The sequence below is a fragment of the Melanostigma gelatinosum genome (genome assembly GCF_949748355.1).
Source record: "Melanostigma gelatinosum genome assembly, chromosome: 16".
In the NCBI taxonomy this organism is placed as follows: Eukaryota; Metazoa; Chordata; class Actinopteri; order Perciformes; family Zoarcidae; genus Melanostigma; species Melanostigma gelatinosum.
The window spans coordinates 13,027,039-13,042,651 of NC_136649.1; the positions used below are offsets into that span (position 1 = coordinate 13,027,039).

At 41.7% G+C, this 15,613-nt stretch overlaps 1 protein-coding gene across 1 annotated transcript in view; it reads right to left on the bottom strand.

Annotated features, from left to right (window-relative positions):
- aqr (aquarius intron-binding spliceosomal factor) overlaps positions 1-15,613 on the bottom strand; it is a 43,638-nt gene that overhangs the window by 10,412 nt on the left and 17,613 nt on the right. The window contains exons 23-31 of the mRNA XM_079286457.1: positions 14,924-14,993; positions 13,258-13,368; positions 12,401-12,510; positions 9,682-9,817; positions 8,374-8,583; positions 4,105-4,242; positions 3,934-4,005; positions 2,812-2,999; positions 2,512-2,683 (exon numbers count right to left, since the gene is read on the bottom strand). Coding sequence (XP_079142583.1) covers positions 2,512-2,683; positions 2,812-2,999; positions 3,934-4,005; positions 4,105-4,242; positions 8,374-8,583; positions 9,682-9,817; positions 12,401-12,510; positions 13,258-13,368; positions 14,924-14,993 — 1,207 coding nt within the window. The remainder of the gene's footprint in view (positions 1-2,511; positions 2,684-2,811; positions 3,000-3,933; positions 4,006-4,104; positions 4,243-8,373; positions 8,584-9,681; positions 9,818-12,400; positions 12,511-13,257; positions 13,369-14,923; positions 14,994-15,613) is intronic.

The following is a 15,613-nucleotide window of genomic DNA, read 5'->3' on the forward strand; positions in this document are numbered from 1 at the left end:
ACTAGGTACTTGAAAATATATATTTTCAAAGAAACACAAATAAAAGAAACAAATAAAACAACGCTGTCTTTAACATCACAGCAAATGGCCCCAGGACAACAAAACAAGATCTTGTTCTCCAAATGTGACTACATTTAAAGGCTAACGTTGCATGCATCACTCACATACTATGCAACCAACAGATTCCTCAGCATGTGCATGCTGGCTCCAAAGCTACACTCTTGTTTTTCAAATGTGACCAAAAAAAGAAGAAAAACGGCAACAGTATGCATTATTCATCCGGTTTCAATTAAGCCTGGACTGCAGCCTCACATCTTTTGATAATAATGTCTGCAGCTTCATCAACAGTTCCTGATCCAGCTGCACTGGAGTCAACACATCTAAACAGTGATAGCCTCTGTTCTTCTTTCCCTACCAACGGTCTCCAAATGGCACAAATTCAGAACGTTAATGGCCAAACCGGGTTTCTACTGATAGAAATTGTACATTCAAATTTGGCAGTTAATGTTTGGTATGAGTTGGTGTTCCTTGTTAAACATGATTTACATCATATCAAGGAAGTGAAGTCCCCACTTCAGTTGACATTTAGGATAATTTCCGTAAACATCTAATTTTAATTGTGCGCCTGAATTCAGCTAAAACATACAAATGAGGCAGCGCTACAGTTTGACTGAAGAGCTAAAACCGAGACCCATAAAAAGGCATAAGAAGGGGAGAGAGGATCGCAAACTGTGGTGTAGATACAAACACATAAGAGGTAATCAGAGTAACAAATCAGTCAACCTGAGAGTAAAGCACACAATGATTTCTGCTCTTACGAAATATTAAATGTAGCCTGCGAAGCAGAAAAGCTTTGACTAACAAGCATAGTGGCTGAGAAAAGCCACTTTCTAACAACAGAAGAAGTGGATTTAGATAAGCATCTTACCCTTCATGAGCCATTTGACAACTTGGGAAGTACTATCAACGGGCTGAGACTCTGTATAGAAAGTGCTTTAACAAATGAGGCGAAGAAGAAAAGCAGACCCATGGAGTGTGAAGTGTGTGTGCGTGCGTGTGCATGGTAGTGGCAGTGCTTGTTCAGCTGTGACAGACATCCAGCATGCTCTGGATACAATTGCTTCTCTAGTGTCCAATTTATTCGTTCTGCTTCCTAGGAAAGTGCATGAATGTGTGCGAGTGTTTGTGCATGCATGTGTGTGTGTGTGCATAAGGCATAGTGAGTGATTGCGGAAATTCCCCTCGAGGGGCCTGAAAATGGCAACAGGCAAATGGAGTCGACGTTCATGTGACCTGGTGCCTCGAGAAGTGCACATGGTCTGGATTTAAGAACAATAAAAGGCTTCAGGGACATGAGCGTGCACACATTCATGAAGCAGAGATATGTTCATTGGCCATGAGCTTATAAACAAATCAGTGTCTCAACTGATAGAATTAGTACGTATTGTAATCAGACAATTTACTTTTGCTTTTTGACAACTACAAGCTCCGTTGTGTCCTCTAAACTGCTGTTTAACAACTATTCTAGTTTTAGCTTCCATCCTTTATTAAAAAGGAACACAGTTTTTCAGAACCACTAATAGCAGAACAAAGTAGCATAACACAGCAACATTTGGGCTTCTGTGCTGGTGCGGTGCCAAAGGGGACCCTTTTAGTTTTTGTTTACATATCCCTATTAACCCCACACACAGTCTTGAGCGTCTCAGCAATGTCATGAGGAAACACAATCTGGCTCCTGGTGTGAAGGACCAACCACTGGTCTGTGCTGGACCAGTGCTAGCTGCAGACTAGACGGGGTTATGAATATATCATATGGACTGGTAGCTAAACCATTAACATTTTAAAAGGAATGAACTGCTGTACAACAACCGATTCAGAGGAAACAGAGGTTTGGGAGGAGTATGGTTCTCCGCTCTGGTGGAACTAAGTGTGCATGAGTGTGTATCCATGTAAAGGAGTGTATAAGCTGCCACACAACCACTTCTGCTGTTCTAAGATTGTGTTTGTACCTGTGCTACAGACACACTGAATACTGGTGTATGAGTGTTCACAGGTGTCACACTATTCAATTTTGTTTTAGTTAATTTACACAATGCATTAACAGTTTTATTTTCTGGTTAGCTGCTAATCTCCCAGTGGTTGGGGCACACGTGTTATATGTGCCCCAACATATAACATATGTTATATGTTTTTTTTTATTTTATTCTTTAATTTTCTCTGTGTAGATAATTTATTGACCCTAGGGTCACATTGTGTTTTTTATGCTTTTAAATGTCTGCTCTGTTAAGCACTTTGTGATACTACTATCTGTGAAAAGCGCTATATCAATAAAATTCATTCATTCATTCATTCATGGGGCATATAACACGTAATCAAAACATCACACCCGTTCAGCAGTGCCGGCTGTCCCTTTTAAAGATGTCGGCTCGGTAGACTAACTGGTAGACGTCCGGAGTACAAATAACAGTTGTACCGTGTGTGTATTTGTGTTCTGTGGTGTGTACTACTGACCTGGTAGAAGTAAGGGTTGGGCTCGGATTCTCCCACCCCATTGAAGTCCTCCACGTTAACTAGCTGGAAGTCCATGGTCAGGCCAGGGTTGGGCACCTGGAACTCAGGCAGTAGCTGCACATGAGGCAGGTTCCCCAGGTGTTTGTAGCGCCAGTTGTACAGGTTACATAAGCTGTGGGAGAAGAGGACAGATACACAGTAAGTCACACTGCAGTGTCCTGTTCGTGAGGAGACGGTACCAATCACTCAGATAGTGATAGTCAAAACAGACGGCTTTATGCTCCGTACGAGTTGACCCACCTTGCACGAGCACGGCCCTGTGCATCCAGATCTATAGTGGGCACTCCCAGGCGCACAAATCGGGTGAAGAGAGACTGCTCCATGTTGGAGTACTTCTGGAAGGCCATGTTCTTGATAACAGGGGGCAACTGGTGGTGGTCTCCAATCATGATCCAACGTTTCAGCCTGCTGTAGCCATCCTCTGGGTTCTGACAAGAGGGCAAGATGGAGAAAGTAGTAGTAAGAACACCGGGTACAGAGAACACCGAAATGAAATACAGGGGTCCGTAATACCTCAGTAAAAAATTAATCGTTTCCATTTTACAAAGTATATAATGTATCATGTTTCCCTTTGATCTGTACAGGTCTGTGTATTAGCTGCGTGAATTGAAATCCAACCTACAAAGTCTAACAGATGTCCACATGTGTAATTCCGGTGTACTACAACTACTCCATGTTGTCGAACTTTATTACATTTTGTCCTGTCTAACGACTTGATAATATTATAGAGTCGCTGTGAAATCAGATCTTCAGCAGAGAAAAACAAGTACCGGAGGGCAGTGAAGCATGAAGGGCCTGTACAGCGCTTTCCACGCATCTATCTCACGCTGCCAGGTTTTGCTAATTAGAAGTGTTGTTTGGAGCTTGACCTCAGACAAATCTGATACATAACCATTGCTGGTCAAGAGTTTATTTAATCACTAAAATCACTGATAAGAGTTGAATGATTGGATAATGAATGGGAAGGAAGGGGGGGGGGGGGAATGAACAATTTCTCTGTGACGTATACCTGGCAGAAGGCTTGCACTGTGAATCACTGGACAAGAGAGATAAAGAGAGGAGATTTAGCGAGGTTGCTGGGTGGGCTGATGTGCCTAATGGTCTCATCTGTAAACAGACATTAGCACTATCTCGGACAATTAGGCACAACTGCCAAAGACAAGCACCATTACTGTGTTTGGAGCCTATCAGTCAGGTGATAGAAAGCAGAATCCCGAGTAAAGGATTAAACTAAGCTCGATGTCAGAACGTATGACAGTGCTTAGGCCAAGCTGTGAGTTTTCTGTTCCGGCAAGGCTGGAGTTTTGTTTAAAAGCTTGCACGTCACAAGTTTAAAATGTAACACATCTGGACAGTGGTTACCTGTAACAGGAGGGGGATGAAGGTCTCGATCTCCAGAATTTGAGCAGATTCTTCCATCAGGATGTTGTCGTACTAAGAAAGAGAATCAGCAATTTAAACAAAGTACTTAAAAGTAACTGCAGTACAAGCTTAACCAGGTTTCTGTGTGCATGTCAACCAAGAAGAGCGCACCTTAAATCCCAGCTCCACCAGGTCGTGACGTTTGAGTGCAGCATGTGTACAGGTCATGGCAATGATTTTGGCTTCCTTCACGAGCAGATACTTGGAGCGGTCCAGTCCACTTCTGAGCAGCTCAAAGGCCCTGAACTCCTACAAGACAGACAAGAGAACAGGGGCGGGTCAGGAGTCAATCACTGCACAGCAAAGAACTGCAACCTCCTTTTAGTAATTAAAAACTACTTTCATAATGACCAATGGGAGGAACTTGGTAATATTGAACTTAAATAGATGCGCATTCATCTCTTTGTGCATGAAGTTCAGTTTTTTTTACGGGGTTGTGAGAGGAAACTTAAATGGCTTTCTGACAAAATTATGGATGAGTACTGTCAGTGATGATGGATACGGTGATTATCTAGGGTGAAATAATCACACCTCTAAAAGGATAAAAGGCACAGTTCAATATTCAGATACAACACCAATACATCTTTGTGTCTACCGACATATACAAATTGTAGGCTTTCAGAGTGCCAATATCATGGCACTATGAAAGCCACGCTGTGTGCGGGGGGCATGGGTGGGCGTAGCACAGAAAGGGAATATGGGTAAACAGACGTGCTATTTCAGGTTGCCCCACTAGCTATGTCGGGGTAGGGAAGGCAGAGGGGAAGGGAGGATGGAAGAAGCAGACTCGGACAGCACTGGGGTATGAATATTTGATGTTGTTACTATTTTAGCATTAATATTAAACCAATCAAAACATGCAATATTGATGAGATCTATTTTTAACCCCCATGGCACCAGAGCGGTTGAAGGGTGAAATCGAGATGGAAAGGATTCACGGATACTGAGAAGAGAGGAAAAAAAAAAAAGTAAACAGCAGTAAAGATGTGGTGGGACTGCAGAGGAGGAAACAGGAGATGTCTATTCAGGAAGAACACGGGGGGCAGATTGTGTTGCCGTCTATCCGTCTGTCTAGCAATAAATCCTTTGGATATTCCTATGACAGCTTATTCCAAACTGCTTTAACATTTGAAGAGTCACGACAGATAAGCAAATTCAGCAGAATGTTGCTTTGTCTGACCTGCACCACAGACAGTAATACCTCTTAATGGGCGTGCAGATTTCACTGCAGCATGGGTGAGGCTGAGGGAGGAGGGAGAGAGGTGCTGTGATGCAGTGATACAGAGGCCGGGCCAGATAAATCAAGGTCACCACACGAATTGGGATATTACCTCCAGCCAATAACTTCTTTATTGCTTTTCGGAGACCTTCTTGGTGTTCCCATAAATCTGAAATGTTATTGTTATCCCTATAGAAAAACCTGATGGGCTGAGAAGGACCGATAACACATCCAGCTGTGTCTTTGTAAGTGTGAAAAACAGTGACAGGGAGAGTAAAAAGGATGAGCAGTAATAGCCTTCATCACTTTATGGTGCCGCTTATCTTTTCAAAGGGTTCAGCAATTAAATCTACAAATAAACAATACAAGTACCGTGAAGTGTCTTATATTCACTCAATCAACTGAAGCAAAGGGACGGGTGATGATTGAAACTCAAGGGAGATGCAGACGTGCTAAAAGGGCTGCTCATAAGCAGACACATCCACAGAAACAGTGTCTTACCACCACTGTTAATCTTCAACAACATGCCACTGTGGTGGCCAGGAAGACATGGGTGGATGGGTGATTGTGCAACACCTGGACACACAGCTGAGTACTGTCAAATAAAGCCTGTGTGTGTTTGCTTCAAAGAAGGAAGGGGCTATCTACGTTTACCTCAAATAAGTTGGAGATGATGTGTGTTTCTGTGCATGTTATTTGTTGCCAATGACTGTTAATAAAATTGCCTTATTGCATTGAATTTCCCTCCTTACGTCCCACTGGGTGTTGCTCAGCAGTGAGGGAACTACTAGTACAGGGGTATTCAACTAAAATTCCAAAAGGTCCAGATCGAGAAAATCTCCTTGGGCAAAGGTCCAAAACATTACAACAATATCTAACTCGCGCTATTTACTGCCATATATATATATATTAATATATTCAAGAAGCCTAGTAGTAGTAACAACATCTCTGTGTAGTCAACAACTGTCAAATCAAATAAAGTACACATCAATTATATTTTAACAAATTATTACTCAGTTTTCAAATTCAACTGGATGGATTATAAATAATACATAGACATACATAAATAACTGTTCTTCTCATTTCAAGTGAAATAATGGCTGGATTAAAGAATAACTGACATAACAGAAAGCTTTTGAAGAATGTGCATCTTAAAATGAAGTAATTCATTTTAGAAAAATGTATTTCACTGAATTGTCCTGCAGCTTTAAATTGATTAATTGAGCTTGGGGGTGTTCATGTTTATCATCGCAGACGGGTCTCTGTAGGTCAGTGGGCTTTCCTTCACTGTCTGCAATATAGCCAATTAAAGTACTTCCAGATGATACTTCTGGGATCTTGTTTTCCAAGAAGCAGAGGACAGTCGGCAAAAGCTCCTGCATGTCTCCCCTGTGATCACTCTCTGTGAGTGCGCGTGCTGCCTGTTGCTGTGAGCGCGCTGGGCAGCCCCGCCCCCTTGCATGCCTGCAGGCAGCATGACAGGGAGCGGAGCAGCGAAGTATCGACACTAAAAACATGCAAAATCGTATCGTTTTTAACATACCGGTACCGCGGCACCTTTTTAGTATCGATACACCGTGCAACCCTACTGGTTCATTTTTTTGTCCCGATCTCTGAATAACATCCATTCAAATATCATGACACAATTTCATTCAATCGACCGTAGAAGCCTAGAAGACATTATACAACATCTGAAGTCATCCTCCTGCTGCTTGGATATTCTACCAACACACTTTTTCAAAAATATTTCAAACTGCATGACCACTGATCTTTTATAAATTGTAAACACATCCCTACACTCTCAGGTGTCTTCCCACAAGCCATAAAAACTGCAGTTATTAAACCGCTCCTAAAGAAGGCTAGTTTAGACTCCGCAACGATGAAAAATTATAGGCCAATATCAAACCTCCCATTTTTAAGTAAAATAATTGAAAAAGCGGTTTTCCAACAGCTGACCAACTTCTTGACCGTAAATAACTGCTTTGATGTTTTCCAGTCAGGCTTTCGACAGCACCACAGCACTGAAACTGCTCTTGTTAAGGTTTTCAACGACATCCACTTAAACATAGACAATGGCAGAAGTTCAGTCTTAGTCTTACTAGATCTCAGTGCTGCATTCGACACGGTCGACCATGCCATACTCCTAGAAAGACTAAAAATCTGGGTGGGACTCTCTGGCACAGCACTTAACTGGTTTGAATCCTACTTGAAGGGCCGAGAATACTTTGTGTCTGTAGCTGATTACACATCAGAGCTGACTAAAATGACATGTGGTGTTCCCCAAGGTTCAATACTGGGGCCTCTTCTGTTCAACATCTACATGCTTCCACTAGCTCAGATTATGGAAAACAACAAAGTGTGTTATCACAATTATGCAGACGACACACAAATCTACATAACTATGCATGATTCAGACCGCTGCAGCTCGAGTCCTCACTAAGACCAGGAGGGTGGATCACTCCAGTTCTGAGGTCTTTGCACTGGCTTCCTGTCCAACAAAGAATTGACTTTAAAATCTGTTGGTTTACAAAGCACTGAATGGTTTAGGGCCAAAATACATCTCTGATCTGCTGCTACCTTATGAACCATCCTGACCCCTCAGGTCGTCTGGGACCGGTCTACTTTCTGTTCCCAGAGTCAGAACTAAACATGGAGAAGCAGCGTTCAGTTTTTCTGCTCCACATATCTGGAACAAAGTCCCAGAAAGCTGCAGGTCTGCTGAGACCCTCAGCTCATTTAAATCAAGATTGAAGACCTTTCTGTTTGCTGCTGCCTTTAATTGAACCACATTCAATTAATATATTAATCAATTTCCTGCATTTCTGCATTTTATTTCTTCCACTGTTTCTTTAATTGTTTTTAAATCTCCTTTTCTTTTGCCTTATGTTTTGATGCTTTTAATGGTTTTATGTGAAGCACTTTGAATTACCTTGTTGTTGAAATGTGCTATACAAATAAACTTGCCTTAAAGTACAAACTCGCTGCCTAATATATGTGTGATTCCGAAATATTGATTTTAGGTCCTGGGTCCGGATGCAACTGCGTCTGCGTCTGGGTCCGGATCCGGACCACGGTCCGCCAGTTAGAGACCCCTGTACTAGTAGGTCTCTGTGTGTGTGTGTGTGTGTGTGTGTGTGTGTGTGTGTGTATGTGTGACCTACCTCCAGCTGGGTGAAAATCTTCTTGATGTGGCGATAGCAGCCCTCTGCGATGTCCATGTCCTCTTCATACGAGCGGCCCTTGAACACAGGCTGGGGAGCGTTGGAGAAGTACTTGTGGAAGGGGAAGTGTGCAGCCACAGCTTGCACCTCCACCGTCTTGCCCTGTTTAGGCCGGACTCTGCTCATGTACTCTTCCCAGCGAGATATCACCTGTGGAGGAGATAGAGCAGACACACACGTGTTTTAATTTGCACAACAGCTAAACATGTGTTGTAATTAACGGTTTGATATAGCCTCTACATAAAGAAACTCACAAAAGGTACTTTTTGGTATGCGCAAGCCTTAACTCAGTTGATGCCTGTCTGAGGTCTAACAACATGCTGTATGAGCGCACTATGGGTGTTCTCTGCCCAGCCTTGTATTTTCTCTATAATTATTTAACCGCAGCAGAAAACACATCAAACAGAAATGAACAAATGGGAACAGATAGCTTCACTCATACACAGGTGCCCCTGCTGAGCACGTAATAAACCAGCCTCAACCAAACAGCGGGGTAACCGAGTTCTATAAATACCCTTATGAAAAACAACATGATGGTAAATGCCAGAGGACTCGGCTTAATTGCATGTTAAGTATTTTCCTGTATGGACTATTAAGACCACCATCGAAACATTAATTATGTCTGCATGTGCATTTGGTGTCATTTATCACTGACAGAGTCGTCTGCACTGACAGATTTCTGGCTTGGTGCAAAAATGGCAGCATGAACATCATCAGACATGAACTCTGACACTAGAGCTCGGGTAACAGCCATGGTATCCAAGTATGTGCTATGGTTTCTGGGTATTTGCAGTCTAGGCAAAAAGAGCAATGAGTCTGGAGAATGGAAACTTTAATAATGCCATGGATATGTCTGAGGAAAAGGGCCGACGATGCAGAAATCCATTCTAATTAATTCAGCAAAATATCTATTGTATCCCCTTTAATCTCTGTCTCTCTCTTCCGCTGTCTCTCAATCACAGAATTCAAGAATGTTTAAAAGGCTTAACACTAGGAGAGATTGACGGACAAAAAAGGTCTTGACTTTTGTAATGTTTGTTTTGCTAAACCTTTATGCAGTTGCAAATGTTAAAAGGTCAACGCATACACGTTGAGCTTAATCAAATAATATGCACAATAAGAAAGAATGCTATGTGCAAAATCCAAAGCATAGCCTATGCAACATTACTTGAAAATTAAATTATTCTAATTCTCTGCATGCTGCAGAAACATTTACACACACACACACACACCTTGTTATAGGCTTACCTGATAGAGGTAGAAGTGTCCAGCAGTCTCACAGGTGTAAGAAACATCGCCCGGGACATCCAAGCTCTCCTGTAACCTCCCCACTTCTCTGAGGAGCTCAAGTCTTCTTGCGAGGACATAGTTTACTCGGCCATACCTGGAGACAAACAGCACAGCATAGTTTGTCAACAATCTAAACTTAAACCAACCAAATTTAAAGAGAGCAATGACTATCCTTGCATGTAAACAAGGTTTGTTTAGGTTGTGCATCCAAACAATACCGCTTAAAAGCAACTAGGTGGCAACTCGACAAGCAGAATGCACAGGAAGACAGGAAGGTGGGAGGGGTCACAGGGTAACACTGGAGGTGAACTCTATTTTTAGACCCTCTGCAAAGATCCTCAGTCAGCAGATGACTCAACGACAGTCACAGTGGTCTCCCTGTTTGGCCTGAATAAAATTAAGTAAACATGGGGAGTGACCTTGCTTTCCAGGAGGACGGACCTGTAATTAATTCAGCTACTGAGAACCCAGTATACACAGGTGGGAACATCATTAGTCTACACAGATTGTGTAGTTTTATTATTTCTTTGCTAAATCCCATAAACATAAAACTCGCATACAATAGAAGCAACTGCACTTGAACCTGATTGATGATGCAGCATTTCATTTCCACCAAGAGCAAAAGTGGAATCATGACAGATTTCTGTCTCGCCTACAACCTAGTGTACAAATATATATATATATATATATATATATATATACACACACACACACACACACAACTGAACATACAACTTGGATTTACCTATACAAAAAACAGCATGCACTTTCTACAATCTCATTAAAACAGCACAAAATGCATCATTCATGAAATGCAGGGGGGGGAATTGTTAATTGATGGTGCAGTAGCTTTCCCTTTGTTAAGCATTCGGGGGAGCACTGCCTTCCATTTTGTCGTCTCATATACAGTGTTAATTAAAACTCCCCGGCTCTCTCCTCCCGCTGGTGTCAGTGGGGTGGAAGGAGTGTGGAGTCTGCATGTTGTTATGAGGCAGCTAGGCAGGCGGAAACATATGAAATGTTGCAAGCTGAAGCTCTTTTATGTCCGTGTTGCTGCATAATTTAAGAATGTAACAGACTGCTTCCATGTGCAGACTCCAGTTCCCATACACTGTTGTTCATACTCCAGTCATACACTCAGTGCGCAGCAGAGTAAAAATGATTGACATTCATCTCGCCTCCCATCCGAGCTATAGGGTGTAATTTGCTCAGTGCCATAGATAGATAAGGTAGTAATTAATAATGGCGACTATAAGGAAACTTTAAATAGTAACAGCGTAATAAATGAATTAGTAATCATGAACACTGAGCTATTTATACCCAGGAGCTGGCTAAAAAGCTTAGTTAGCAAAAAAGAAAAAAACAAAAAAAACAGAAGGTTCTGGCTGATTCCTCCAATACTGGTGTTAAAGCCAGCAGCAGTCATGTAGAACTGTAAATGTTTTGCGTATCTTGAGATAATCTCTGTTTCACAAGTCTGTCATGAGTGCACTGCCCCCAAACTTTTCCCAAATCACGATGTCTCGGTAGTAAAAACTGAGTCACTATCCTTCAAGGCATCTCTCTCTCTCTCTCTCACACACACACACACACACACACACACACACACACAGATGTGGATAAGCTGGGAATTACTGGGGCTAACAGGACTCTAGAGTTTTTTGTCTGAGGCCATTTGTTCTGGGCTCTGCCACCTGTACTGTGTGAAAAATAACAGCATAGCATGAAAGTGTGTTTATGTATCCATTGGGGTGTAGACAAAGAACACTCTTAAACAACTAGTGTTAAAACTAAAAGCCACTGGAATGAGTTGAAAAGGAGCTTTTTAGTATATTGTACATATGTTGATGTATTTTTTACATGAGATTGTTTGAGATGGATCTATGTTTAACTTGTTTGTAACGACTTCATGTTGCTGCCTTTTTGGCCAGGTCGTTATTGCAAATGAGAACTGGTTCTCAATTGACTTATCTAGTTCAATAAAGGGAAAATAAAAATAAAAATAATGTAAATTATTCCTATTATTACTTTATTATTTGTGTATTTATTAATTTGATTATTAGGTCTCGTTGTCGTTGGAGCAAACCATCAAATTGACCCCCAAATTCTAATCAGTTCCTCCTCAAGTCCAGGTGGACGGTTTAAAAAGATATACTTATGTTTGACTTTTAGCCAGAACTGGGAAAAGCTTTTCTAAAATCACGATCGTAGTGAATCTACGTATGTCTCCCTACACAGCTTGTTGCCATTCTCCTACTACAAATGGGTACAAGAGCAGTTCTTGTGGTCCAGAGTGGTGATGAGAGGGTTAATCAGACAGGCATTGCCTCCGAGTGTAGGGCAGTAGGCAGAGGTCCCTTACACGGGTTGAAAGGCCTGCGAGGCCAACAATAGCTAATGAAGATAAACCAGTACCATGGCCGGGCATACGAGAGCATAGAGTAACCCGGTCACTTTGTTGGCGCAGACTAATTATGTGTGTGGGCAGCTGGGCTGCGTTTGTGTACATATGCATGTCTTTTGTTGTCTGCTTTGGTAAAACTTTAAGGGTTGCCTCTGTGGCATGTAAGTCTGTAACCATTTGTTGAATGCACTCTCTTTTCACATGTGCATTTCTGTTTGTTTAGCTGCATCTATCTGTGTGTCTTCTCTCTCCACTTGTCCTCTGCTGTCCTACCTGCTGAAGTCCTTCTCAGTCTCCAGCTCCTCTTCTCCGTGGCCCAGACGCAGGAGGTGGCGCTCGTCGATGTCTAGAGCCATGATCTTTTCAAACAGCTGGTTCAAAGCCTGGTGTGGGATGAATGAGGAATTGAGTAAACATGATCAGACACGGAAAATCCTCTCTTTGACATGCGTGTGTATTTTCTCATCAATCAACAGTACTTTCACTTATAAACCTGTTTTGAACTTCTGTCTCTTCTTTATAGATTTGATCCAATTCAGGAATTCGAGGATCATTTATTGTCATGATGCAACACAAGGATTGCAAAACAAAATGCAGTTGTAGCCCATTTGCAACAGAAGAAAAAACATGACAAATAAACGAAAAGAATAGTGCATTCCTGTAGAGCATTTTTTAAATTTGCATCATAAGGAATGTACACAGCAGCAACAAAAAGTTTGCAGTGCTGCAGTGAAGCATTTATCACGCTATGAAGCAAGTGTTTATTCTTGTATAAGGAGCATAAATGGAACTATTGCATGAGGAGAAAAAGGGTTTTCATCGTTAGATCCAGCTATGCTTCTTGTGACCAAGATTCCTTTTGGCTAGCTTCCACTGGTGTGAAACAGCAGAAAATCACTTCATGATTAAATACTAAAGGGGAAAAGACTGGGTCACAAGGGAGCTTAAAATTTAAGTTTTTGCTCTATAGTTTGTATATACTTATCGCCTGTTTAATGGGCAGTTCTGAGTACAAGCTCTAAATTCTCCAGACAGCTTAACTGTTTTTTGAGAAGGATGTTGGGAAACTTTTTCACACCGGGGATGTGCTGAGTCAGTTTGGGTGTGTGCTGTGTGTTTGGTGGGCTAACCTGGTTTGAATGCGTGACTATGAGGGTCCGCTGCTCAGGAAAGTTGTGATAGAGATTTGAGATGATCTGAACAGCAACATCCGTCTTGCCGGTACCTGGTGGTCCCACAACCTGGAAGTTAAGAAGAAGACGAGATGAAATAAGCACAATCAGAAGTTAGATCACAGTGCAAAGGCGCTTGCCATGGAGACACCCTATTGGTTGCGATAGCTATGCCATGGGCATGTCAGAACGGGCTCGTCTGGTGCCCCATCGATAGCCGCGCTCAGATATACAATGCTACAAGACTGTGGTGTTGCCTGATATGACAAAACCCATTGACTGCACAGATGAGTCCTCCTTTCGTACTAGTAGCACCTCATCTGTGTATATAGCTTACCATAATAATGAGCTTCATATTTACTTATAGCATCTAATTTACAAAATAAATATTCATGAAACTGGTTGGTTTTAGTATGAGTTTCTCAGGTGAGTAATTTCAACATAAGTACCGGTAGTAAGCACATGAGATATTCCTGCATGAATCAGAAGATAATAAGCTCCTTGGTTCCCCTACATGAAAGCCAGGCAGGCCAGATTGATGGTGCGTGTTTTGTACGGCTGTTGACGAACAACGTATGCAAAGAAGGAAAGTTATAAAGCTTGAGGAGAAGGAGGCATGCATGTCGAGTTGTTTTACGACCCTGCTGATAGCCTACTTGCCATATTTACCTCCGCTAGCTGCACAATAAATAACTCAGACTCTGCTGCCAGCTTCAAATCACCACATCAGAATAGCTCTTTTGTCAACAACAGCGTATGTTACACTTCTCTTCAGATAACAACAGCAGGCTGAAATAACAGAGCTATGGGTGTGTGTGTGTGTGTGTGTGTGTGTGTATGAACTGGGTGTATCTCCACATTGCTGTAAAATGTGTCCTTTTATGTGTGGTTGACTATTTCACTGGTAATGTCAAAATTACGGCGAGGGTCTCAGGGAAACGTGTCATCACTCTACATGAGTGATGGACATAGGGGCACCAGACAACAGAATATTTACTGGTGAGGGAATTCCCTTGGTGTACATCACTAAGATTGATAGTTGCAAATCTTTGGCTTTATACCAGCGAGCTGGAACAGTATGCATCTGCAGTATCAGCACTCACTGGACTGGCTAGAGGGTTTTGCCCAAACGGCATCACGCTCCTGGATATACATGGTCATTTTATGGGGATGGGTTTATCATATAGCTCGCTCTCCCAATTACAGCCACGACTATAAACATGTTACTTGTAGAATAAAGTTCTGCCAAATTTGAGGAAAGTCCCTCCTGGCGTTCCTGAGATGTCGCGTTCACGAGAATTGGCCCGACAAGCCGAAAATATAATGTGTCTGGTAACAGCTAATTTCAACACGGCCATCGATCTTCAAAGAAAAATAGATAGTGTCACTAAACAAGTATTCCATGATTACTACTTACTTATAATTACTCATGATTCGTTGGAGTCTGTTGAAATGTATATGTCAAATAGAGCATTTACATCTTGCAGATTTGCTTTGGGTAGCTTTAATAATAATAATAATAATAATAATAATAACAACAATAATAATACATTTTATTTAGCTTTCATTCAGTCTTGAAACTTATGTGAGAAACGTATACAATAAACAAAAAACAAGTCCTTACCATCGTGAGTCCTGGCTGCATCCCGGCTCGAATGGCTTCAATCTGAGTAGGAGTGAACTGGATTGTATTCCTGAAAGACATGCACATTTCGGATATTAATAATTAGTCTGAGACAGCGAACAGCCTTGACAGCATAAACACATTTGTGTTCAAACGCTTCCACTAGTTGTTTTTTTTAAAGAGATGCTCAATGCTGCAAGTTCTTTTGTGTTGTTTATTTGAGACCATCTTTAAAGATTGTTAAGTCGGGGCTTCCCCATGGACATGTTAGCGCTATCTAGATTTAAATATCAAAGTGCAAACAGGAAATACTGAAACACCGCCAGATGAATCTTTAGTTTTTCATGAAGGGTCATTATTTTGTGGTGTTCTAATTAGTACAGGAATATTAAAAGCCTTTTCTGTTGACCTTTATTTGCATAAAAAATTCCATCCATCTATGGTAGGCACAATAACAACCAAAATAGCACCACGTCATTACATGGCGGACAAGTCAGAGCGGATACCGTGGAGATAAGACAATCAAACAAATCGAAATAGTCAGGGCCAGAGTAGGGTACATATAATACGCTTCTGTGCTGTTTTGCACTGAAAATGTGTTTTGGATGGAGGTTAAGAATTTAAAGTGGAGAAGTCAAGATTCAACTAAACACTGAACAACCTTATGAACCCTAATCTTGTTAAATTGTG